This window comes from Ascaphus truei, chromosome 17, assembly GCF_040206685.1.
Source record: "Ascaphus truei isolate aAscTru1 chromosome 17, aAscTru1.hap1, whole genome shotgun sequence".
In the NCBI taxonomy this organism is placed as follows: Eukaryota; Metazoa; Chordata; class Amphibia; order Anura; family Ascaphidae; genus Ascaphus; species Ascaphus truei.
Window position 1 is genome coordinate 13,601,150 of NC_134499.1, and position 25,000 is coordinate 13,626,149.

The 25,000-nt window shown below is 47.4% G+C and overlaps 1 protein-coding gene across 2 annotated transcripts in view; it reads right to left on the minus strand.

The window, feature by feature from the left end:
- Window positions 1-10,189: 10,189 nt before the first annotated feature.
- Window positions 10,190-25,000, minus strand: part of LOC142467968 (cytochrome P450 2D15-like) — a 30,697-nt gene continuing 15,886 nt past the window's right edge. For both annotated transcript variants that reach the window (XM_075574007.1, XM_075574008.1), the window contains exons 4-9: window positions 24,883-25,000; window positions 24,052-24,225; window positions 18,505-18,646; window positions 17,381-17,568; window positions 14,665-14,806; window positions 10,190-11,793 (exon numbers count right to left, since the gene is read on the minus strand). The exon at window positions 24,883-25,000 is cut by the window's right edge and continues 43 nt beyond it. In XM_075574007.1, coding sequence (XP_075430122.1) covers window positions 11,615-11,793; window positions 14,665-14,806; window positions 17,381-17,568; window positions 18,505-18,646; window positions 24,052-24,225; window positions 24,883-25,000 — 943 coding nt within the window. In that variant the 3' untranslated portion in view covers window positions 10,190-11,614. The remainder of the gene's footprint in view (window positions 11,794-14,664; window positions 14,807-17,380; window positions 17,569-18,504; window positions 18,647-24,051; window positions 24,226-24,882) is intronic.

The window sequence follows — 25,000 nt, forward strand, 5'->3', positions numbered from 1 at the left end:
CGGAAGGTCCAAGATGGCGGACGGAGGGTAATGGAGAGAGCGCACATGGCATGTGTGCGGGTGAAGAGCATGCTACGGAAATGACTTTCATGAGCCTGCTGTGGAGTGGTGCTAAGGCTGTGGCCGCACCGTTTTGGTCCTGCCTAGGACCGCGGGGTGCTACCCTGGAGGACAATATTGAGGACATTGTGATTGTGGGTAGTGGAAAAGAAGGATCTGCTTGCCAGCCGGCGAGCGCTATACAGAGAGCTACCTCAGTTGCTAAAGTGATTGGGAATGCAAACCAAGATGGCGGCTCCCGCTTCCCTGGGAAACCGCGTGGGCTCGTTGAAGAGAATCCTGCAAGTGCAAAAGTTGCAGACAGTTGGCCGTGATTGGCGCCAAAGAAAGAACCCCACCTTGTTGGGGGTAATGGCGCGAAAGCTGTGGCCGCGCCCACCAGGACTGTGAAAGATGCGGTCTCAACTACAGGACATCCTATTAAGCTGTGGGACCCGCCCATAATTGCTACTAGTGGGGGTGGTTTCCAGCTTTGTCAGATGAGGGTGGAGCTGTTCAAGGGAGTGGCTGGCAACTCAACCCCTGCTTGTCAGTCGCGTGGAACCAGTGTACAGAACAGACCGCTGCTGCAAGTATCTCCTACTGAGACAATGGCTTGTCAGTCAGGAGTCAATACGATGGTCTCCACTCAACCATATTCAGCACCAGGAGGCTTACTGGTGATTCGGGTGGCGGGCACGAGACTGTGGTGTGCCTCTGTCTACAATGCAGGCTACCCGGCGCAGTACTTGTGGCCTATGCCTACATTTGTGCCCATCCAGACTATCGAACCCGTGGGGGATACGGCTAGGCTGTCCGCCGGGTCCCCCGGTGCACTGTGGAAGGAAAGTGCGGATCCCGGAGAATGGGGATCAGGGCCGGTTGCTAAGGCCGAGCCCGAGGAGAAAGGAGCGGTCGGTCAGCGTACCGACCGAGAGACTAAAAGGCGGTCGCCGCGAACGGTGACCACGCGCAGAGTGGAAGCGGATTCCTCCGATGAGGAACCCAGAGTGTCGTCCGGTGCAGTGATCCGGCCCTTGGCAGTATCCTGTGGTGAAAATGGGAGGAAATTATCACTTACCGGGAGTATCGGTGAGAAGAGTCGGGTGTCGCCAGTGGAGCGGAAGGCCGAGAGGTGAAGTCCTTCCATTCCTGGGACTGGCGGGTCCAGTGGTGACGGGCGATCCACACCCACCCTTCGGAGCGGTAAGAGCAGCCCTTGTTCTCACCAGGCTCTGGTGACGGCATCCTGGGAGGAAAGGCGGTGTCAGGCCCAGGCGGGGCAAGAGAAGGCAGCGGAACTTCCGGACGTCGTCCTGGAAGAAGAGATCCCGCATGGGGATCCATCTCAAGATGGCGGAGTTTCCGGTTCCGGTGATGACATCACTTCCGGCAGAGGTAGCGGAACGGCCGGAGAGATGACAACGACACCTCGTCGATCGGGCAGTGCTTCCCGATCACCTGTGTCAACGAAAAGCTGGCAGGCTGTGAGGAGAGGCGAGAAGGGTGAGGCTCAGCCAGCGGTGAGTCCTCGCAGTGATCCTGGACACTATAGAGGTAGAAAGAGGGTCGGGAACCCCGCGGATACCCACTGCCCGTCCATATGCCCAACCCCATGCCCTAGATAAAGCCCCTGTCCCAGTCACCTTTTCCCGTGGGTCCTCGTCCAGTTTGGGAATGTCGGGAGGGTCCCAGGGAACCCATGAGGAACGGACTGGGGAGAGACTGGCGAGCTTTACGTCCGACGATGGGTCGGTGGGTGGAAGCTATTCAGGGGAGGCATCCGTGTCTAGTTGGAGCCCTAGCGTGGCTATCGTGAAGTTAGAGGAGAGGCCAAAGCGTGTGGGGTGGCCTAAGTCCCGATCTACGGGGACATCGGGGGTGTCTTCCTGTGGGGGACAGAGGAGGGAGACTCTCTAGAATCAGAGCCTGAGAAGGTTAGGGAGACCCGGTGGTGGGCACCATCATTCGAGGGTTATGTGGGATGGATGGACCGCACTCGGTTTCTACTAATAAGGGAGGATGTAGTAGATTACTGGTGGGCTAAGGGAGAATTTACGGTAGAGAAGCGGCCAAAGGAGATGCAGGAGCGGTGGTTTCAAATCTGCCACGGCCATATAGAGCCCATGGGTCCCAGTATATTGACAGATCCCGTGGACCCAGACGAGCCCCTATCATGGGTGTTGCCAGGGAGGGCAGGGAATGCTAATTTGACACGGTGCAGCCGGGCTGAGAGGGCTATTACCGCCAAGTACAAGTATTCCCATGGCTTGGAATATCCCTACGTTCCGGAACCCCTCATGCAGGAGATCGAGGACAATAGGGACAGGTGGTTGCGTGAAACCATAGAAGAATACATGGTAAATAAAGGGTGTGCTATTAAGGGCAGCAAGGCTGAGGAAAGGATAGCGCACCTTATGCGGGTGTGGAGTATAGGCAGGAATGTCTATAAGCATAAAGTGGTGTATCGACCTGAACGGGGGTTGCCACGTGATTACAGTGTGACAGTCCTGAACATGGGGGGTCGGGAAGTTAAGAAACCCGATCCTCGTCACTATTATTAGGGGGGACAGGATGGCTGTTGCGTAAGTAGTGGCTGCTGGTCAGGGCTTGCTTGACGCAATGTTATGTGAATCTGTCAATGTTGTGACTAATTATGTATATCATTTTACAGTGCTTCCTGAAGAAAGGTACTTCAAATTTAGGTCCCAGCCAGGTCGGTGGGATTCACCAGGGGGAGAATGTAGCCATGCTGTAAAATGGACTACAGTCATCTCTCCTGCTGGCAGTAAGGCCTGGTAAGTTTGGGAATGCCAGCAGTAATTATGGAGGTTTGCCCTCATACCCTGGTGAGGTGCCCTATGTATGGATGGGAGTGGCCACATACTCTGAATCCATAGTTAGTGATGTCAGAGTTGTGCCTGCCTCCAGAGGATACATAAGGCACAGCACTGCTAAAAAGTTAGAGTTGGTTGTAGTTGGTGGAGTAAGGAGCAAGTCTGAGTACAGACTGGGGAGGAGACGGCTCATAAGACTGTGACCAGGGACCTGGCACAGGAATATCTCCCTGAGGGAGATAGGGAATCCACCAAATTGGGAAGAGATACCTTGCAAAGGAAGTGCGGTGAGCATGAGCGGCTGAGTACAACCGCTGTGAGGGGCAGCTGGCCCACCTCACTGCAATAAAGATGATCTTGTTCAATCATACCCTCGTGTGTAAGTGTGGAGTGATTACACAGAGGAGTGCACCACAGAGGAGTTCCTCAACAGGACCATCCACAAGCGGACGCTGGGATCCTGATGAGGTGGAGGCGCTGCACTGGATATAGGTAGGACTCAAGCACACTACCTCAGCTGCCTGTCTGGGTTGGCAATCCCCACACAACATCATGCGGGAGACTCAGGAGTCCTGTTGCCAACAGGTGCACCAGCAGACACTACACTGTAATGGGGACTGGTTAGACCACAGGGGCCAATGTGAGATTGGGTGGGTCAGGCTAGGCCAGAAAATCCGTTACACATAGGTACCCACATTAGGTACACAAAGGGCCGTTTTAAGACCTTTGTAGGCCCTAGGCACTTTTATTTCTAGAGGCCTGTATGTCCGATATTTTTACTCATTTTTATGCTAATTTCATCGTTTGCTTGTTGAAGTGAAACTTCCTTAGTGGCACCTCATTTGTGATGGGGCAAAAATGGATTGTGGAGACAGAAATGAAACGGATGTGACGTCAGTGCTGGCAGTTGAGGCCGGGCTGTGTTCTGGCTCAGCCCGACCCCAACACTGACATCACACCCGCTCCACAAATCAGATGCAGCGCCGCTCCTAATGGCCACCGCACCCCCCACACAGCCGCAGACATGCGGCGGCGCCGCTCTCCCTCACCCGCTCCTCCACACCGGCAGCCGTCCTCCTCAACACATGCGCAGAGGCTCTGTCCATATCCATGTTGTGGATGGCAGGTTTCGTGTGTGTGTGTGTGGTGTGGTTGGCAGAGGGCGCTGCTGCGAGGCAACCGGTGATTCGCTGTCACGCAGGGGGGTGAGGGGGAGGAGAGACTCAGGCAGAGCCGCCGCGGGTCCGCAGCTCTGCCTGCCTGTGAGGGGGGGGGGGAGGAGAGTCTCAGGCAGAGCCGCCGCGGGTCCGCAGCTCTGCCTGTCTGTGAGGGGGGGGAAGGAGAGACTCAGGCAGAGCCGCCGCGGGTCCGCAGCTCTGCCTGCCTGTGAGGGGGGGGGGGGAGGAGAGTCTCAGGCAGAGCCGCCGCGGGTCCGCAGCTCTGCCTGTCTGTGAGGGGGGGGGGGAGGAGAGTCTCAGGCAGAGCCGCCGCGGGTCCGCAGCTCTGCCTGTCTGTGAGGGGGGGGGGGAGGAGAGACTCAGGCAGAGCCGCCGCGGGTCCGCAGCTCTGCCTGCCTGTGAGGGGGGGGGGGAGGAGAGTCTCAGGCAGAGCCGCCGCGGGTCCGCAGCTCTGCCTGTCTGTGAGGGGGGGGGGAGGAGAGACTCAGGCAGAGCCGCCGCGGGTCCGCAGCTCTGCCTGTCTGTGAGGGGGGGGGGGAGGAGAGTCTCAGGCAGAGCCGCCGCGGGTCCGCAACTCTGCCTGTCTGTGAGGGGGGGGTGTGAGGGGAGGAGGAGAGTCTCAGGCAGAGCCGCCGCGGGTCCGCAGCTCTGCCTGCCTGTGAGGGGGGGGGGGAGGGGGGGAGGGGGAGAGACCAAGACAGAGCCGCCGCGGGTCCGCAGCTCTGCCTGCCTTTGAGGGGGGGGGGAGTCAGGAGAGAGGGGGCAGGACACAGAAAGAGAGACACACATACACTGACAGACACACACACATACATATACACACACACACACTGACTGACACACATACACACACACACACACACACACACACACTGACTGACACACATGCACACACACTGACTGACACACATGCACACACACTGACTGACACACATGCACACACACTGACACACATACACACACACACACTGACTGACACACATAGACACACACACACACTGACTGACACACATACACACACACACACACACACACACACAGAATGACACACATACACACACACACACACACACACACACACACACACACACACACACACACACACACACACACACACACTGACTGACACACATATACACACACACACACTGACTGACACACACACATACACACACACACACACTGACTGACACACATACACACACACTGACTGACACACACACATACACACACTGACTGACACACACACTAACTGACACACATACACGCACACTGACACACATATGCACGCACACTGACTGACACACATACACTCACTGACTGACACACATACACTCACTGACTGACACACATACACACACTGACCGACACAGAGAGACATTCACACAACACAGAGAGAGAGACATAATCTGACACACACACACTGACTGACACACACACACACACACACATTGACACACACACACACACACACACACACTGACTGACACACATGCAAACACTGACTGACACACATGCACACACTGACTGACACACATGCACACACTGACACACACACTGACTGACACACACACACACACTGACTGATACGCACGCACACTGACACACATACACACACTGACCGACACAGAGAGACATTCACACAACACAGAGAGAGACATACTGACTGACACACACACTCACACACTGACTGACACACACACACACATTGACTGACACACTGACTGACACACATGCACACACTGACTGACACACATGCACACACTGACTGACACACATGAACACACTGACTGACACACATACACACACTTACTGACACACATACACACACTGACTGACACACATACATAATCTCTGACTGATACACAAACATACATACATACTCTCTGACACAAATACATACTCTCTGACTGACACACATACATACTCTCTGACTGACACACATACATAGTCACTGACTGACACATACACTGACTGACACATGTGTGCCGAGCACGCGCGTTATAAGTCAATTTCTGTGACAAAAGTCAAAGAAGTTTCACTTACTATGCGCGTGCACAGCACACACAGCTTTTTATCAGTACAACACCCGGCACACAGCATTCAGTAGCCAGCAAGCGCTGTGAGAGACACTTCCGTGTATGCGCGCGCAATCCGCGGTACACGTGGAGTCAGCGTTTGGACTGTCAGAGAGGAGACGGCGTGTGAGGCAGTCCGGAGCGGGACATAGAGACGGAGGTAGTGTCAGCATAGCGGTATCTACGTCGGCGGTTACACGGGGGGGAGCGCCCCCGCAAGCCGGTCCCGTGGTCGGCAGCAGAAAGACACGCATGACTGTGCCTGAATGACATCTTTTTGGTGTGAGTAGGGTTTCAATTCTTCCCCCCCGGAGCAGCATTCATTGGTCCTCACTCCCTGCACATGCTTTATTTTATGGTGTATGCTTATTAATTTATTCATTTATTAAATTAGTCTTGTCCAGTTCATAGGTGTTTTGTGAGTGTCTTAAAGTGCATTTTGTGTGTTTAAGTGTGTCCGGTGTTATATGTATGTTTGTCTCATTTACATTTAATCTGGTTTACTCTATGTTTGTTTTCTCTTTTACATATTACGTCTGATAAGACTTCGGGTTTCCAAGATTGGATTTCCTATACATATGGACTACAGGTTCCTAATCTGGATTTTGTATATGGTCTGATAATTATCTGCACAGTAATTATTTTTATTTAGGCACCGGATTATTTGTTTGTAACTTTTGATGATTGGGAGCCCCGACTGGATTCTGCGTCTTGGATATTTAAGAGAATACATATTGGAGATAGTAGAAACACAAGCTATATCTGAAGAGGTTTGTTAGTCTGACTGTTACGAAGTAAAGATGGGGTCTCCTTTTTTTGCAGGTCGTCGGGCTTGTCCGGGGGAGCAGTTAGCGAGGATGACTTTATTCCTCTTCTTCACGTCTCTCTTGCAACGATTCACCTTTGAAATCCCCAATAACCAGCCCCGCCCACGAGAAGACCCGGTGCACGCAATAACGCTGAGCCCCCACCCGTACGAAATCTGCGCCAGAGTCAGATAGGAAGCTGCTGATGAGAAAGCTGGATGGAAATTGATAGCAGATAAGGACCACTTCATCTGCCCATTTCCCTACCTGCTGTGACGCCTCCGGCCCCATCATATCGCTGAATTCCTTTGCATATTTAGGATACAGGGTTCCAGCATTGTATTATCCTTAACCACCTCTGCTGGGAGACGGTTTCATGCTTCCACTTCCCATTTTGTTGACTTCCTCACATTTCCTCTGAGTTTCCCATCCTCCAGTTTCCGAGTGTTACTCTGCAAACCCTACCATAATGCCTCCTTATTGGTAACCCTGATGTATTTTGAAGTCTCTACAGAAGGGGTGGGGAACGTCCGGCCCGCGGGCCGTATAAGGGCCGCAAAACTTTGGTCGGGCCCCCGTCAGGCAAGGGGCCCGGCCGCATGGGCCCCCTACGCGGCCGGGCCCCTCGATAAATCCCGTCGCCCGGTTACCACTGGGTTTTACAGGTTGACAGGTTTTAGCGCGCTCGCGATGCGCCTGCACAAAGAAAGAAAACAAAAAACCACCCCCTCTCCTGATTGGCTGCCGCGTGTTGTTTCGCTGCCAAGATTTTTGTTCGCAAAGCGAGCCCGCCTCTTCCTGCAACATCATCAATACCAGCTAACATCACACGCCTCACCAACGAGAAGCAGTTCCAGCCATCACATTAGGGGTGAGTTAATTAAATGTTTGACCAAATATAGCAGGCTAATTTTTAAGTTGATCTTATTGTATGGACCTCGAATGATGTTATAAATATCCAAATGGCCCTTGGCAGAAAAAAGGTTCCCCACCCCTGCTCTACAGTATCATATCCCCTTCTACACCATGTCTTCCAGAGGGTAAATGTCCTTCAGTCTTTCCTGATATATTTTTTAGTTGCTCTGTTTGGAAGGGTCTTCATTTTGCGTACGTCGATGTCTTTCTGAAGATGCTTCCTACCAATCTACACCCGCTATTATTGGGGAGGTATTATCGATATCCTTTCAGACAAATAAAGCGAGATTCTGATATGTTTATGGATTTTAGTGACTTCGGCCATTCTTCGTTCCCCACCAGAGTACGGGAGAAGGAGGAGGAAGGGTAGATGGTAATATCTGTAATTGCTACAGCATGACGCTGTGTTTGTTGGCTAAGGAAAGACACCAGCTGTAATCACTCAGCAGAAGATACATTTAGGCATTACTGTAGCTGCCCATGTAGATCTTCTGAATCAGATGCTCAGATTAAATACCAGTCCAAACACAAATAACAACCCATCATTAAAGCTGCTACAGAACCAGGTAATGTATTCCTTTTTATCTTTGCAGCAGCAGTTCATGTTCCCTGGACCATTTTGACCCACCCCAGAAATCTATATACAACACATGACATTGGTGCTGTGCATTCCTATAGAATTCTGTGGCTTCCCAAGAGTTACAGATTGTGCTGGTAAATGCCAATGTTCCCCAGGTCACAGGATAGACCGGCAGTATTGTATCAGGGCTTGTCTTTTAATGGCAGGTTTATTCCATACAGATGCTCTGGAACTGGATTATTCCATGCATATGCTCTAGAACTGGATTTTTCTACGTGTGTGCTCTAGAACTGGATTTTTCCATGCATATGCTCTAGAACTGGGGTTCAGGCATTTCGTCGGAATAGGTTTTTAGGACAACTAATAATGTATTCATATACAATGAGGTTCATTTACCAGGGTACAAATTGCATTGGTTATTATACCTAACATTTTGTGTCTGGAGGTCCCTGAGGAGAACCACCACTGAGATACAATAGTGTCAGACCAGCATTACCACCCGGAAACTCTAATTCAGGTCAATAGGAGCTTCTGTGCAGCAGTGTTGAATTAGTGAAGAACTTCCATAGGTAGATATATAGAGATATGGATCTATAGATGTATGTATATCTTTATTTGAATAGAACCATGCATGGACCGGTCACTTTACAGCAGCAATACACATGACAAAATAATATGAGACATACAGTAATGGGAATAAGTGCTACAGATCAGAAGTAGATATTAGGAAAACAAGTCCCTGTCCTCTTCTATGAAGAGCTACAATCTGAGTGATACTCTGTGGTCTGCATCCATGGATTAAGTAATAAACTGTAACATACAGTATGACTAATGTTGAAATAAATTATTCCCAGTCGTTTTAGCTTATCACAGTCTTTAAAGAATCTTTTTACAACATTCCAGTATAAACACAGGAAATCAAGTACAGGAAATCATGTATGTCACGGATGACCAGAACTATTTTATGGGATCAAGGCACTGGACAGGACACAGAAGTCACGTAAAGTACATTTATTCTGGCTGGAGACAGCAGACACAGCACAATCTCACCAACGGAGCTAACACTCACAAAAATGGGAATACGGGGGGGATCCTAGCAAACTAGGTACTGGGCACCACTTCTAAAGCTTACCCAGGAGTACTTCCACGACTGTAGGGTTTTCGGGTTGTCCAGACCTCGGAGATGCAGTTTGTCACCAAGCAAGTTCAAAAGTCCTACTCAGAAGTGTCTCCGGCAAGCGAACAAGTCATGACATTGGTGCTGTGCATTCCTATAGAATTCTGTGGCTTCCCAAGAGTTACAGATTGTGCTGGTAAATGCCAATATTCCCCAGTTCACAGGATAGACCGGCAGTATTGTATCAGGGCAGGTTTATTCCATACAGCTGCTCTGGAACTGGATTATTCCATACATATGCTCTAGAACTGGATTTTTCTACGTGTGTGCTCTAGAACTGGATTTTTCCATGCATATGCTCTAGAACTGGGGTTCAGGCATCTCGTCGGAATAGGTTTTTAGGACAACTAATAATGTATTCATATACAATGAGGTTAATTTACCAGGGTGCAAATTCCATTGGTTATTATACCTAACATTTTGTGTCTGGAGGTCCCTGAGGAGAACCACCACTGAGATGCAATAGTGTCAGACCAGCATTACCACCCGGAAACTCTAATTCAGGTCAATAGGAGCTTCTGTGCAGAAGTGTTGAATTAGTGAAGAACTTCCAAAAGTAGATATATAGAGATATGAATCTATAGATGTATGTATATCTTTATTTGAATAGAACCATGCATGGACCAGTCACTTTACAGCAGCAATACACATGACAAAATAATATGAGACATACAGTAATGGGAATAAGCGCTACAGATCAGAAGTAGATATTAGGAAAACAAGTCCCTGCCCACTTCTCTGAAGAGCTACAATCTGAGTGATACTCTGTGGTCTGCATCCATGGATTAAGTGATGTAACATACAGTATGACTAATGTTGAAATAAATTATTCCCAGTCGTTTTAGCTTATCACAGTCTTTAAAGAACCTTTTTACAACATTCCAGTATAAACACAGGAAATCAAGTACAGGAAATCATGGGTGTGACCAGAACTATTTTATGGGATCAAGGCACTGGACAGGACACAGAAGTCACGTAAAGTACATTTATTCTGGCTGGAGACAGCAGACAGCACAATCTCACCAACGAGCCAACACTCACAAAAATGGGAATATGGGGGGGATCCTAGCAAACTAGGTACTGGGCACCACTCACTTCTAAAGCTTACCGAGGAGTACTTCCACGACTGTAGGGTTTTCGGGTTGTCCAGACCTCGAAGATGCAGTTTGTTACCAAGCAAGTTCAAAAGTCCTACTCAGAAGTGTCTCCGGCAAGCGAACAAGTCCCAAGTCACAAGGAAGGTTTGAATCTCCAGCTCGGATCGGCCCCGACTCTGGGCGTGCGACTCTAGCAAGAACTCAGAACACACCGGTTAGTCATCTTACACGCTGACTCCCGGACTCACGCTGGAGCTCAGGTCAGTTCCCATTTACATAGTTTCCCCATCTACATAGGAAAGCATGGAAGGAGTCGTCACCAATCACACCATCGATGCTGTGAAGGGACCAATCACAACATGAGGACTTGCCTATTTTGGCCAATCCAGGCTGGGGATTTGACTGGTCAATTATGACAGCCCTTTGGGATGGGCTAAAGTGAGAGTGGGGATTACAAACCAGCCAATCAAAATCACACCTACGGCCTGAGACCCAGCAGTGGTTCCCATGTCCGGACGGATATCGCCCGCTGAGATAGGCGCCTCAGTGTCTGGGGCGGACAATGGCTCTGCTCTTTCAGCCAACGTCTCCCAGACCCGATCTCTGCCCTTCCCCTCGACCTTTTGTCTATATCATTTGAAAGATTCAGAGATTCTTTGAATTAAAGTTTTTTTTTTTTTAAAGTAAGCATTTCATTTGCCAAAATATGTGAGGGAAGAAACTACAAAAGTGCCTGGGTCATTGGATATTGTTCATGAGGGAATTCTCCGTCTGTGCGCTCAACTCTCCCTATTCAATATGCTGGGAAGAGACGTCCTCCCTGTGTTCAAATGAATGGGACGACCCTTTTCTCCAGTCCCAGGAAGTGACTTTGCAGCATATGGAATATGGGCCGTTAACAAGGGTTTTATCTAATGTTGGCACAGAATTCGTAAGGATGGGGGCTCATCGTTACTGCATACAGGGGGTCTTCTCGCGGGCGAGGTTGATCATTGGGGATCTGAAGCGTGAAGCGTTGCAGGAGGGACGTGAAGAAGAGGAAGAGTTGCATTCTGACTAATTGCTCCCCCGGACAGACGCGCCGACCTGTGAAGCAGAAGAAGGCCATCTTTACTAAATAGCATTCTGAATAACAAACCTCTTTTGATATGACTTATAGCGCTACCATCTCCAAGTTCTGTTCTCTTGTATACTTAAGACGTACAACTCAGTCATCAAATTATACCTTTCATACGCAAATCTCAGCCCCATCTTTCTTGACCTCAGCATATTTGGACCCCGACGCATTTCATGCAATAGTATTTTTTTTTTTTATCAGACCTGGGAGTTTAGTGCATCAGAGGCACAGAGAGATCAACATTTACCAAGTGATGCTATTCAGGAAGACACCTTTCAGCCCATTCCAGTGAACAAGCTGCGAGGAGTCTTATTGCAGAGCACCACCTGGTAAGTATGTCCCAAAGTATTCTGCTCATGGCCACAAGGAGCCAGGATTACAATGTCAGCGGTATATAACAGTATATAACAGTATATAACAGTAAATTGGCAGGTGTGTGGCTGTATGTATTCTTGTACCTCCGTGACTGCGCAAGTGCAAATCAGTGTATAACATTACATATACATAATATACAATAGCAATGATAACACGTCCCTACGCGTTTCTTCAGGGGATCCCCTGAAGAAATCAGCTTAGTCTGAAGAAACGCGTAGGGACGTGTTATCACTGCTATTTTAAAAGTGCTCACAACCAGTGCCAGTTGGGAGAGTGAAGCTAGTCTCAGTTCCAGTACATTGGGACTCTATACCACAAAGGGAACCTGTACCTAAGAGACGGGAGTTGCCGGAGGAACCTCCAGGGTGTAACAACATCTACAGAGGAGTGACGTAAATCCGGAGCATCGCCAGTGGAACAGCAGCGCCGCGGCGACGACACACAGCGGGTCTGGAGCATGAGTTTCACTCATACAATGCCCTTATTGTTTGGAGTCTTGTGAGTTTTGAATCGTCTTGTTCATGTTTTATTAAATTTTACTTACGTTATTACACGAAGATCGAGCGCCTTTTCTTCTCTTTTTTTCTGTTATATATATATATCAATCTCAATCAGTGTCTGTGTTTAAGCTCTGTGTATCAGTGCCGTGTTGTGATCCTCTGATGAAGTTGTAGATTGTTATGAAACGTGTTAGGAACAAGTTTGCCTCACGCCGAGAACTGTCACTGCGTTATTGTGCCGGATGTACAGGAGAAACTCCAACCAAGAGGGAACCCGATGTAAGTGCTGCCGGTCTCCGGAGGATGAGTTTCCAAGGTGCAAGTGTCGGTTCCGGTTTCCGTAAACACCATTGGCGGCAAGAACTGCGGCAGATAGAGATGTCCGTCGTGCTCCACTATCATCTCAGCAGAGACGGAGCTTGAGTTTCTCTCATACATGGCTGATACCTCTCTCACTTACTCTATCTATCTATCTATCTATCTATATATATACAGTACATATATATATTCACAGTATATATCTGTGTCAGTGTCTTGGTGTGTACTAATGTCTGGGTGTATCAGTGTGTTAATGTGTTCGATGTTTGTGCATCAGTGTGTATGTGTGTGTATCAATTTACTGTGTGTGCATTACAGAGCATCCGGTCCATTACAGGTCAGCAGATATAAATAGCAATCCATTGCTGGCCCCTCTGGCAGTGAAAGAGTTAACTGTGAATTAGCCTTTAGCACAGAGGTGTTCTCATTGAGTAAGGACACGGCCAGTAAATACAGGGCTGGGAGATTTCAATTCCACGCGTTACTGGAGGCAGCGCGGCTGTTATCTGGCCTCCGTCTCGCTGTCTGTCTTATTTATTTATAAAGTGTGTTACCAGGAAGTAATACAGTGAGAGTTACCTCTCGTTTCCAAGTATGGGCATAGAGTTATAACAATACTCACAGAAGGTGGCGGCGGCCGGAGTGTGGCGCAGACATTGAATGCAACATCATATACCACATCGGCTTCGACTAAAAGTTGGATCACCCATCATGCTACTTCGTAATCTAAACACACCTAACCTTTCTAATGGAACAAGACTCTGCATCAAAACATTAATGCCCAACCTCATTGAAGCTACTATATTAACCGAAAAGGCCAAAGGAGAAGATGTCTTCATCCCCCGCATTCCACTGATTCCAACACACATGCCTTTCACTTTCAAACGCCTACAATTCCCAGTCAGACTCGCCTTTGGTTTCACCATCAACAAATCACAAGGACAGTCAATCAAGTGCACTGGTAACAACTTTGAATCACCATGTTTCTCCCATGGACAGTTAGTTATATGTGGCATGTTCTAGAGTCGGATCACCAAATTAGTTGTACAACTTTGCTCCAAGTGGTACTACTAAAAATGTTGTTTATAAACAAGCATTACAATAAACATACACTTTGCTCATATTTGCTCAGCTACTGTACATGTTCAAAACTTTTTTCAACAACATCATTTTTCTTTACATCCCGGTCAACGCCGGGTATATCAGCTATTTTATTTATAAAATGTGTTACCAGGAAGTAATACAGTGAGAGTTACCTCTCGTCAAGTATGTCCTGGGCACAGAGTTATAACAATACATGGTTACATTAAACGAACAGAGGTTATACAGTCAATTCACAGACATGTTATGGACAGATAGAGTTGGAAAATCGGGTGCAGGGGATAAAGGGCTGGTGAGTTTCAGATTGAAATAGAGAAGCTTTAACATCAGTGAACGTCTCACACCCTTTAGCTGCCCTTAGGCTGTCTGCCTTTGGGGTGACGCAGATGTACACTGAAGGGGTTCGGATTGAATGCAGCTGCGAATACGAAGTTCTTTGACCTCTTGGCTCATTAACATTCCAGTGGGTGGGTCGACGTTCCACAAAGTATAAGCAAATGTTAACCCTTAGCACGCTGGTGCTGTGCAGAAGTAAGAGCTTCTTACCTGCAGAGAACGCCATAAACGCCTCCCGTTTCACAAACTTCCCGTCCGCGTCCAGGAAATGCTCCGGGTAAAACTGATGAGGCTTCTCCCAGACGGACTCGTCCTTCAGCACGGAGGACAGGTTGGTGATGACAGTGATGCCCTAGAAATGATTAATATTTATTCTCATCGTTCATAATGGGCCAAAATATTCAGCAGCACAGTACAACTTCCAATCATGACCATCGGTCAACTCCCATCGCCTCTTAATGCAGTTTGAGGGGGGCAGCTTCCTGCCATCAGTCACCTCCTCCAATGTTGCCGACACCAGCTGGTTAGTTACGTTTATTGATTTTATTACCAGGCGTACCTCAGGCTGATCTAATAGAGCTCCAGGCACGTTGCTGAAGGTGCCCAGCCTTACTCTAAGAGGTATGCCTGATCTTTGATGGACGGATGAACCCCGTGATTTACATACACTCCATGTAAACAGGCACTACTTGTGCACTGTTCTAGATAAATACTGATCTGGTTCTTACACTGTCTCAATGTGTGTGTGACTGTATGTTCTACACTGAGGGACATCACACATACACCGTCTAGTATCTGTTAACACCAAGTCCCCACAGGACTCTGAGTATATATGCACACAGGTCCTATGTATACAGGCACAGTTTGTGTACTATTCTAACAGGCATTGATCCTGTCTGCTATATTGCCTGACACACAAATGACACATTTATCTCTTCATGTAAACAGACACTACTTGTGTACTGTTATAGGTATCACTGATATCACTATGCTTTACTATACTGTGTGACATAGTACTAGGTAGATTTTTATTGTGACTACCTATCTGTGAAAGCACCTATTCAGACCTTGTGCTCCGGATCATCATCTGTTAATAGGCACTATATGTGCACCCCTTTTAAAACTACTGACCAGTACTGATCTGGGCCTATAACAGGGCTAAGCAGGTGTCAACTGGTAACACTACTCTACAGTGGCACCGTTTTGTCCATAACCCCTAACTTGGGCTACATCAATATCACCCAGCATTAAGTGTGGTGGTATTCATAGGACACCTTGCCCTAGCACACTTTAGTAGTTTAGACAGCAGAGTGGTTCATATTTTGGTTCATTTTGTCCCCCTTTTAATTCGCTGTACACTGGTTTTTCAGAGTATTATACCTGACCCACAGCGTTCCGCCCCCCCCCCCCCCCCCCATTATTTTATTGTTCTGAGTTATGACTCAAATAAACACATACATGTTTTAATTCACCCAAGTCCTTCCACCGTCACATGGTTCTGGCACACCAGGCTTTATTTAACAGCGGATGAGTGCTCTCCTTGGGGTTCTATCCCTTCTGTGTACTCCATACGTACAGAAGAGGGACAGATAGAGAAGGCAGGAACCGTGTTTCCACTGTCCCGAAAAAGTTACCACTTTCCAGGATTAAAGTAGCAAAACATGTTAATATTATGGGTTTTTTCCTAAATCAGTTCTGTAGTATTAAATAATATTTACTGCAGATTTTACATGTTATTATTCAACTCTTAATGCCATTTTTAATTAATTTTAAAGCATCCTTTGATTTCTATAGCAGGTTTTAGCCACCTCCCCAGCACTGCAAGATCTTTGCAACACTTTCCCGTTTGTGATCATTTGTTGCCAATGTTCCCAGCAGTTTGAGCTGTAAACTGTAACAATAGATAATGTTACCTTAGTAATACACGGATACATTGTAGCTGCTGAAGTACACTGACTGAAGGATTGATTGGAACTGAAAGGCGGCCATTCTGTTAGGCAAACAATCAGGATGGTTACAGATTTATAACAGTAGCACCAAACGATTGCCAGCTTAGGTAACAATGCAGAATTACACTTTGACACATGCTTTACATATACAAATAAGAAAAAAGAAGGGGAATGGAGTATTGCTGCTTTAAATGTTAATACTCTAAGAAAACCAGAATTTCCTGTTTTGGGAGCTGAATCAGCACAAACTGGTGCCCTGACCATTTAAATATCAGTGTCTCCTTCCTTTCTTTGTCTGTAGGAGGCGCCAAGATCTGGTGTGAGAGCATGTGGCCTCGCAGACGCAGGCGCTCCCTCTGGCGCCCCCGCTGGTGACATGGGAAGAAAGATACCCAGATAGATACCCAGTGAGGAGGGAAGAGAGCACATGGCTCTGTAATGCTGGCTCCTCTGAGACTGCAGCCTACTACAGCGTTATTAACCGATGAACAAGTGACAGAAAGACGGGAATCAGACAGAAAGGTGCCTCCTGATGGTTACCATCACCATCACCATCACCACCACCACCATTTTATGTCAGTACATTTTTTTTTCTTAAACCAGTATTATCTTACATTTAAAAATGTTGTCAACAGTGGGCAGGAAGCTCTCATACATCTCCCACTGAGATCAACAGTTTCCGGGTACCCTACGTATCCTATCCATGTAATATTGGGTAGGAAGCTGAAAGTGATACACCCTATGTGCTCATTTGCATATCAATACCCAGAATCCTTGTCTGCAGCATAACCAATTGATGACAAGACAAAGGGGTGAAGGAAGCAGATATGGGAACCTGAGGAAGACATGCAGACAAACTCATGGGGTTCTCTTATCTTTGCTGGAGATCAGGATATTTCTTGGGCTGTAGAAAGTAACGGTGTTGCTATATTGTAAGAGTATATATGATATGACTTGAATTTGGTTACATTAAGTACCTTTGGGATGAAATAGCCCTGGATCTCTGTGTCTCTGTAGGTCATGTGCGGAAAGGCCAGTGGTATAATATCCCCATAGCGCTGAGTTTCATGGATCACCGCGTTGGTATATGGCATTTTCAGCATATCTCCCATTGTAGGTTTCCTGTCTCTTCCAATCACTCGGTCAATTTCCTCTTGGACTTTACCTGATATAATAGATACAGCGTAGCGCGTGTGAAACAAGTTACATTTTTACCTTGATCAGCGCTTGTTTGCAGTGTAGTAACCCATAAATGTTACACTTTATGTCTCCCATTAAAAAAACAACAGACATTTAACAAGTGCAGTTTGCCCCAAACCAGAAAGCAGATTACCAACATTATTTTTAAAAAAATCATTACTGTTTAGGTTTGGTTTGTCTTTCTTCTTTGAACGTGCCCCAGAGCCGGCAGTAAGGTGTCCACATGGCAACCTCTGATGCCTATTCACACGCAGAGATATTACCTACGCGCCCGCGATGCGCACTCCTGCAGCCCCAGCGATCTGTGAACTTGGCTGCAGGAGATTGGCGATGCGGGGGGCGTGGCGGACGCATCACGAAGCTGGTTCGCCCTCATTGGCTGAACCAGCTCACGTGATGCTGACGTCATGCGGCAGCTGCCTGAGAAGACAACATTTATTTTCTCCTCAAAATGCTGGCGCGTCATCGCGCTACTTCACCGGCAGGCGGCTAACTACTATAGCCAATTGCTGAATTGTGCCTGATATGCGCGCATGCGTAGCAATGCCGCCACCATAACCTCGGCCTAACTCCACCATGAAGCACACAGCTATTTGCCTACAGATTTTGAAGAGGTTTCGCTTTTCAATGCTGAAAACTAAGCTCTGTGGATTTCTGGGCCTCTTATGTGTGCTCATTTGCATGTCATTACCCAGAATCCCTGGCTGCGGTGGAGACACTCTATGCTAATAGATAATGGGGAAAGGCAGAGTTGCAGACCTGTGTGAATGTGCTCACAAGGGGGATTTGTATTTGTTGGGCCTCTTATCAAAGGCCGAATCTCTCAGACAAAGCCCTGAAGATGATGGACAGTGGAGCAGAGAACAGTGACTGGTTTCAATCAGTTCCTACAGATACTTACTCTGGACATCTGGATACAGCAGCATAAACAGCAGAGCCCATCTCAGCGTGGTGGTTGAAGTTTCTGTGCCGGCTATAAACAAGTCAACTGGTGTATTGAGAAGATTCTTCTTATTAAAACTGCTGTCTTTGTCTTCTTTTACCTTACAGATAAAGCACATAGAAACATAGGGGGCATTTGCTAAAGACCCCCAACTGCAAAACTGGGGCTCTGCGGTTAGGGGAATTAGTCAGACAAGCGCAGGGAGTAAGCAGAGCTGGGGGATGGGACCGTTCCGTTTTTAATACGTTGGTCAAAATATGGATCAGAATGGCCAAGGGGGTTGGATTGAGGTTTTCGGCCTCGAAGGTTCACTTGTCTGGTAGGGCTGATTCTGAAGTTCATTGGGGTTTGGTCCCTATTTATTCATGGAGAACGGGATGCTTTGACTGGGACCAGTTTGTGGGGGGTTCAAAGCAATGTCTTCATAACCGGGGTTTTGATCCGGGCTTGATTGGATCGCATTCCTTGATTGGCTGGAATAGATTCTGCTTGCTTAGGCTGCACCTATACTGCCGTCAATGTCACCCGTCGACACAGGCGAAAGTCGGGTTTCCGGCCATTTGATTGGTTCAAGGGCCGTCACGTGACGCGACAGCCATTGAAAAATCAAATTTTGCCGGCTACCAGTTTTCGCGACGGCGCTCCCTCGCATTGTCGCTGTCGTGCTTACTATAAGCGCATGCGCCGGCGCAATGCGTTTGTTTTCTGTCGACGTCGCATCGCCGTCACTATAAGCGCGGCCTTAGGGTTGTATAATGGTGTTATTAAATGGATCAGTTGGTCGGAGTCATGTAGGTTTCAGAGCTATGTTAGATTTCACGTTATTTTAGCTACTGGCATAGCTAGGATTTAAGGTTTTTTATTTTTTGCTGTTTACTAAGTTTCCAGATTTTAAGAGAATGGATGGTTGGGGGAATCCTACATCCAGTGAGTGGAACAGCAGGTGCAAAACAGGCCTTACAGGAACTTCTCGGGTTTGCAGGGGGACTGCTGTTATGTTTCGTGGAAGGGTTCCTCTGGAACAGGTTCAAGTGACACTGGATATATTGGTGCTTCATGCAGGGAGTAACAACTTGGGGCATGTCCGGATAGTGGATCTAATGAATGGGATTTGGTGGAATTCGGTATTAGTATGGTTGGAGGTTGTCCATAGGTGTCCAGATAACAGATGCAGAAGGAAAGAAAACTAAACTGGGGAGCTGAGTATTTGGTAAGAGTGATGGAAGGTATGGCCTTATGGTATAAGGATTTGGTAAGAGTGATGGAAGGTATGGCCTTATGGTATAGGGATTTAGTAAGAGTGATGGAGGTTATGCCTTATGGTATAGGGATTTGGTAAGAGTGATGGAGGTTATGCCTTATGGTATAGGGATTTGGTAAGAGTGATGGAGGCGTGGCCTTATGGTATAGGGTTTGGTAAGAGTGATGGAAGGCATTGCCTTATGGTATAGGGATTGGAAAGAGGTGAGATAGGTTTTTACCATAAGTACGGAGTGCATCTGTCACGATAAAGCCATGTAAGAGTTAATGTTTGTGTGCAGTATGGTAGCCAAGAGGTTAACCTTCTTACTAAAATAACTTTTTATTCTGTTTCCTTTCTGCGGTGAAGGTTTATGTCATAAAAATCTACCAGTCAATGACTTAAGTGGCGATCAAACAATTAAGGCCAGGCCTGTTGTTTTCTCAGGAACTAACTGCTTACATGTGTCATGACAGTGAGAAGGTGCAGATACCCAGTGAGAAGGTGCAGATACCCAGTGAGAAGGTGCAGATACCCAGTGAGAAGGTGCAGATACCGAGTGAGAAGGTGCAGATACCCAGTGAGAAGGTGCAGATACCCAGTGAGAAGGTGCAGATACCCAGTGAGAAGGTGCAGATACCCAGTGAGAAGGTACAGATACCCAGTGAGAAGGTGCAGATACCCAGTGAGAAGGTGCAGATACCCAGTGAGAAGGTGCAGATACCCAGTGAGAAGGTGCAGATACCCAGTGAGAAGGTACAGATACCCAGTGAGAAGGTACAGATACCCAGTGAGAAGGTACAGATACGGTACCCAGTGAGAAGGTGCAGATACCCAGTGAGAAGGTACAGATACCCAGAGAGAAGGTACAGATACCCAGTGAGAAGGTGCAGATACCCAGTGAGAGGTGCAGATACCCAGTGAGAAGGTGCAGATACCCAGTGAGAAGGTGCAGATACCCAGTGAGAAGGTGCAGATACCCAGTGAGAAGGTACAGGTACCAAGTGAGAAGTTGCAGGTACCCAGTGAGAAGTTGCAGATACCCAGTGAGAAGGTACAGATACCAAGTGAGAAGGTACAGATACCCAGTGAGAAGGTACAGATAACCAGTGAGAAGGTACAGATACCCAGTGAGAAGGTACAGATATGGTACCTAGTGAGAAGGTACAGATATGGTACCCAGTGAGAAGGTACAGATACCCAGTGAGAAGGTACAGATACTCAGTGAAAAGGTACAGAAACCCAGTGAGAAGGTACAGATACCCAGTGAGAAGGTACAGATACCCAGTGAGAAGGTACAGATATCCAGTGAGAAGGTACAGATATTCAGTGAGAAGGTACAGATATCCAGTGAGAAGGTACAGATATCCAGTGAGAAGGTACAGATATCCAGTGAGAAGGTACAGATATCCAGTGAGAAGGTACAGATATCCAGTGAGAAGGTACAGATATCCAGTGAGAAGGTACAGATACGGTACCCAGTGAGAAGGTGCAGATACCCAGTGAGAAGGTACAGATACCCAGTGAGAAGGTACAGATACCAAGTGAGAAGGTGCAGATACCCAGTGAGAAGGTACAGATACCCAGTGAGAAGGTGCAGATACCCAGTGAGAAGGTACAGATATCCAGTGAGAAGGTACAGATGTCCAGTGAGAAGGTAGAGATATCCAGTGAGAAGGTACAGATATGGTACCCAGTGAGAAGGTACAGATACCCAGTGAGAAGGTGCAGATACCCAGTGAGAAGGTACAGATATCCAGTGAGAAGGTACAGATGTCCAGTGAGAAGGTACAGATATCCAGTGAGAAGGTACAGATATGGTACCTAGTGAGAAGGTGCAGGTACCCAGTGAGAAGGTGCAGATACCCAGTGAGAAGGTACAGGTACCAAGTGAGAAGTTGCAGGTACCCAGTGAGAAGTTGCAGATACCCAGTGAGAAGGTACAGATACCAAGTGAGAAGGTACAGATACCCAGTGAGAAGGTACAGATAACCAGTGAGAAGGTACAGATACCCAGTGAGAAGGTACAGATATGGTACCTAGTGAGAAGGTACAGATATGGTACCCAGTGAGAAGGTACAGATACCCAGTGAGAAGGTACAGATACCCAGTGAAAAGGTACAGATACCCAGTGAGAAGGTACAGATACCCAGTGAGAAGGTACAGATACCCAGTGAGAAGGTACAGATATTCAGTGAGAAGGTACAGATAACCAGTGAGAAGGTACAGATACCCAGTGAGAAGGTACAGATATGGTACCTAGTGAGAAGGTACAGATATGGTACCCAGTGAGAAGGTACAGATATCCAGTGAGAAGGTACAGATACGGTACCCAGTGAGAAGGTGCAGATACCCAGTGAGAAGGTACAGATACCCAGTGAGAAGGTACAGATACCAAGTGAGAAGGTGCAGATACCCAGTGAGAAGGTACAGATACCCAGTGAGAAGGTGCAGATACCCAGTGAGAAGGTACAGATATCCAGTGAGAAGGTACAGATGTCCAGTGAGAAGGTACAGATATCCAGTGAGAAGGTACAGATATGGTACCCAGTGAGAAGGTACAGATACCCAGTGAGAAGGTGCAGATACCCAGTGAGAAGGTACAGATATCCAGTGAGAAGGTACAGATATGGTACCTAGTGAGAAGGTGCAGGTACCCAGTGAGAAGGTACAGATACCCAGTGACAAGGTACAGATACCCAGTGAGAAGGTACAGATATGGTACCCAGTGAGAAGGTACAGATACCCAGTGAGAAGGTACAGATGTCCAGTGAGAAGGTACAGATATCCAGTGAGAAGGTACAGATATGGTACCTAGTGAGAAGGTGCAGGTACCCAGTGAGAAGGTGCAGATACCCAGTGAGAAGGTACAGATACCCAGTGAGAAGGTACAGATACAGTACCCAGTGAGAAGGTACAGATAGCCAAATGGGAGAGCTTAGTATGGTATACTATGGTATATTGTATGGTGACCTTCATATACATATTCATAAATATCAGACACACGGGTGACTGGAGGAACACTCTATTGCTAACCATTACAGATTAACATTAATTAAGACAATTCATCTTCGGTACAATTCTTATTGACGACATGTATAAATTAGTGAACTGCCAATGTTCACTCTCACGATGACAGATGGGACGGTCCCAGGTGGTACCTATGCATTTGTCAGATTCCTCTGGGTGCAATAATGTTTACCATTAACCTGAAAACTACCGGGACGTAGTTATTAAGTATTGTATACTACCCAAATCAATTGGAGATGTAAGAATTCTCCCTTTTTACTCCTTCTGTATGTTATTGTGTAATTCTTTTCTGTAACCAGCACTGTACACCTTTTTCTATTAGAAATGAGGACCCAGGACTGCTTAGCCCTTATACTGTATTAATCCTGGTGGTGGCAGCGTAACTGTGGTGTAAAGTGGCAGTTTTGGGGGTATGAATTCATAGTGTCCCACGGGGAGGTGACTGAGCGTCCAGTTACTGTATTGTTATCCCCTTTCTCACTCACACACGTGCACACGAGTAATCATGTATGTGACCGCATCTCTCAGAGACTGCTCCGGATATTTTAACTCGAGTTTGGTGGAAGGGCATCGAATGAGCTTCATTGCTAGTGGGGGCAGGGTGAAATAGCCTTGGCTTTGGGGCAGGGTGGAGTGGTCAACTAGGTCCATTCTGTGAAGATGCTTGGATGTTTACAGTCTTTATTGAGATCTCGAGTCTGGGCCAGGGATGCTGGGCCTAAGGGTGTCCTCCCAGGGGGTTACGTTTGGGAATCGGTGTGGCTCACTGAGCCCGGACCAGTGACCCGAGAATAGCTGGAGTTGACAATAGGGAGGGATTGTAAACTGGCCAGGTCAATCATCCTATTATTGAATCAATTTAATATAAACTGGGGGCCATTTTACCCACAATACAGTGTTTGGTGTATTCTGTTTTAGGGGAGGGGTTGTACCCAAACTAAGGGCTGACGTCAAGGGATCAAGGGTCAAGAAAGAATGCAACACAAGAATTCCATAGTCATTATTCCCAAGCACGTACTAAATCCTTGCAGTAAAAGGGTTAAACAAAATGGCAGCAGGGACACTTCATGAGGGAAAGCTAAAAGGGCAGGGACAGTGGCGTAGCTAGACATGCGCGGGCCCCCGGGATATAGCTTTGCCCCTGGGCAGGGATACATTGAGTAGTGCGAGCAGAGCCGCTGCCTCCCGTTTAGACACATTCACATGAATGGGACGTCTCTATATCACGTTCTCACCTTCTCCATCTCCAGCAGGAAGGCGTCTATTAAATCCCTCGTGCAGTTCGGATCCCAGGTTCTCTGATGCTCCGAGATAGTCTCTTGTAGATACTCCAGCATACGCATTTTAAATTTAAAAATAATCTGAGGCAGCCCAGGCACGTGACGTAACAAAGGAACCGAATGGGCGACCTAAACAAACACAGCGCATGTTATTCATTACCAAACGGAGAGATGTTAAAGCTGAATTACTGCTCAGCTGCAAATGAGAAAAGGTTGGATATTTATGTGTAAAGAATGCCTAATACGTCGCTGTATTTCCCCTTACAGCCTAATTTGGGGAACACAATGCTTTGTATAAAATAAGCAGTTTCCCTGCATGTTTTTTTTAAATTATAAAATGCTATAAAGAGCTGTACAGTAAGATGTCTCTTTTCCCGTCTCTCATTTTTGCCCCTGAATTTGAAATTGGCGTTTTTAAAATAAAAACTAAAACTCAAGGCCAGAATCAAGGTAACGCTGTGCGATGTCATTGGGGTTTGAAGAGCGTCATCAGAGATGCTCCAGATAAGACAGTTTGGGGCAGACTTATCAAGCGCCGGTACCAGTTAATGCACCCGATCATTAATGCGCATCAATGAGAGTTAACACCAGATTTGGCGCACTACCCCATACTGAATCTGCCCCTTTGTCTGATAAGACCGTATGTGCTGTCTGTTGGGGTCGAGCCATGTGACACTCTACTGAAGGCTTTGGGGCCTGTTTCAATACAAATGACATCAAAATAACCCATCTCATGACATGGAGTAGTTAGGTTGGAAATACTGGCGTTATGTTGTTCGTCCGCACCTGTGCGAAAAGACCAGACTCCGCTTTCAAGGCCTCTTCAAAAAGATGCTGCAGTCTGTGGAACTTGTCATCGTCATATTCAAATCGGTTGCCAAACACGATGGAGCAAATTAAATTG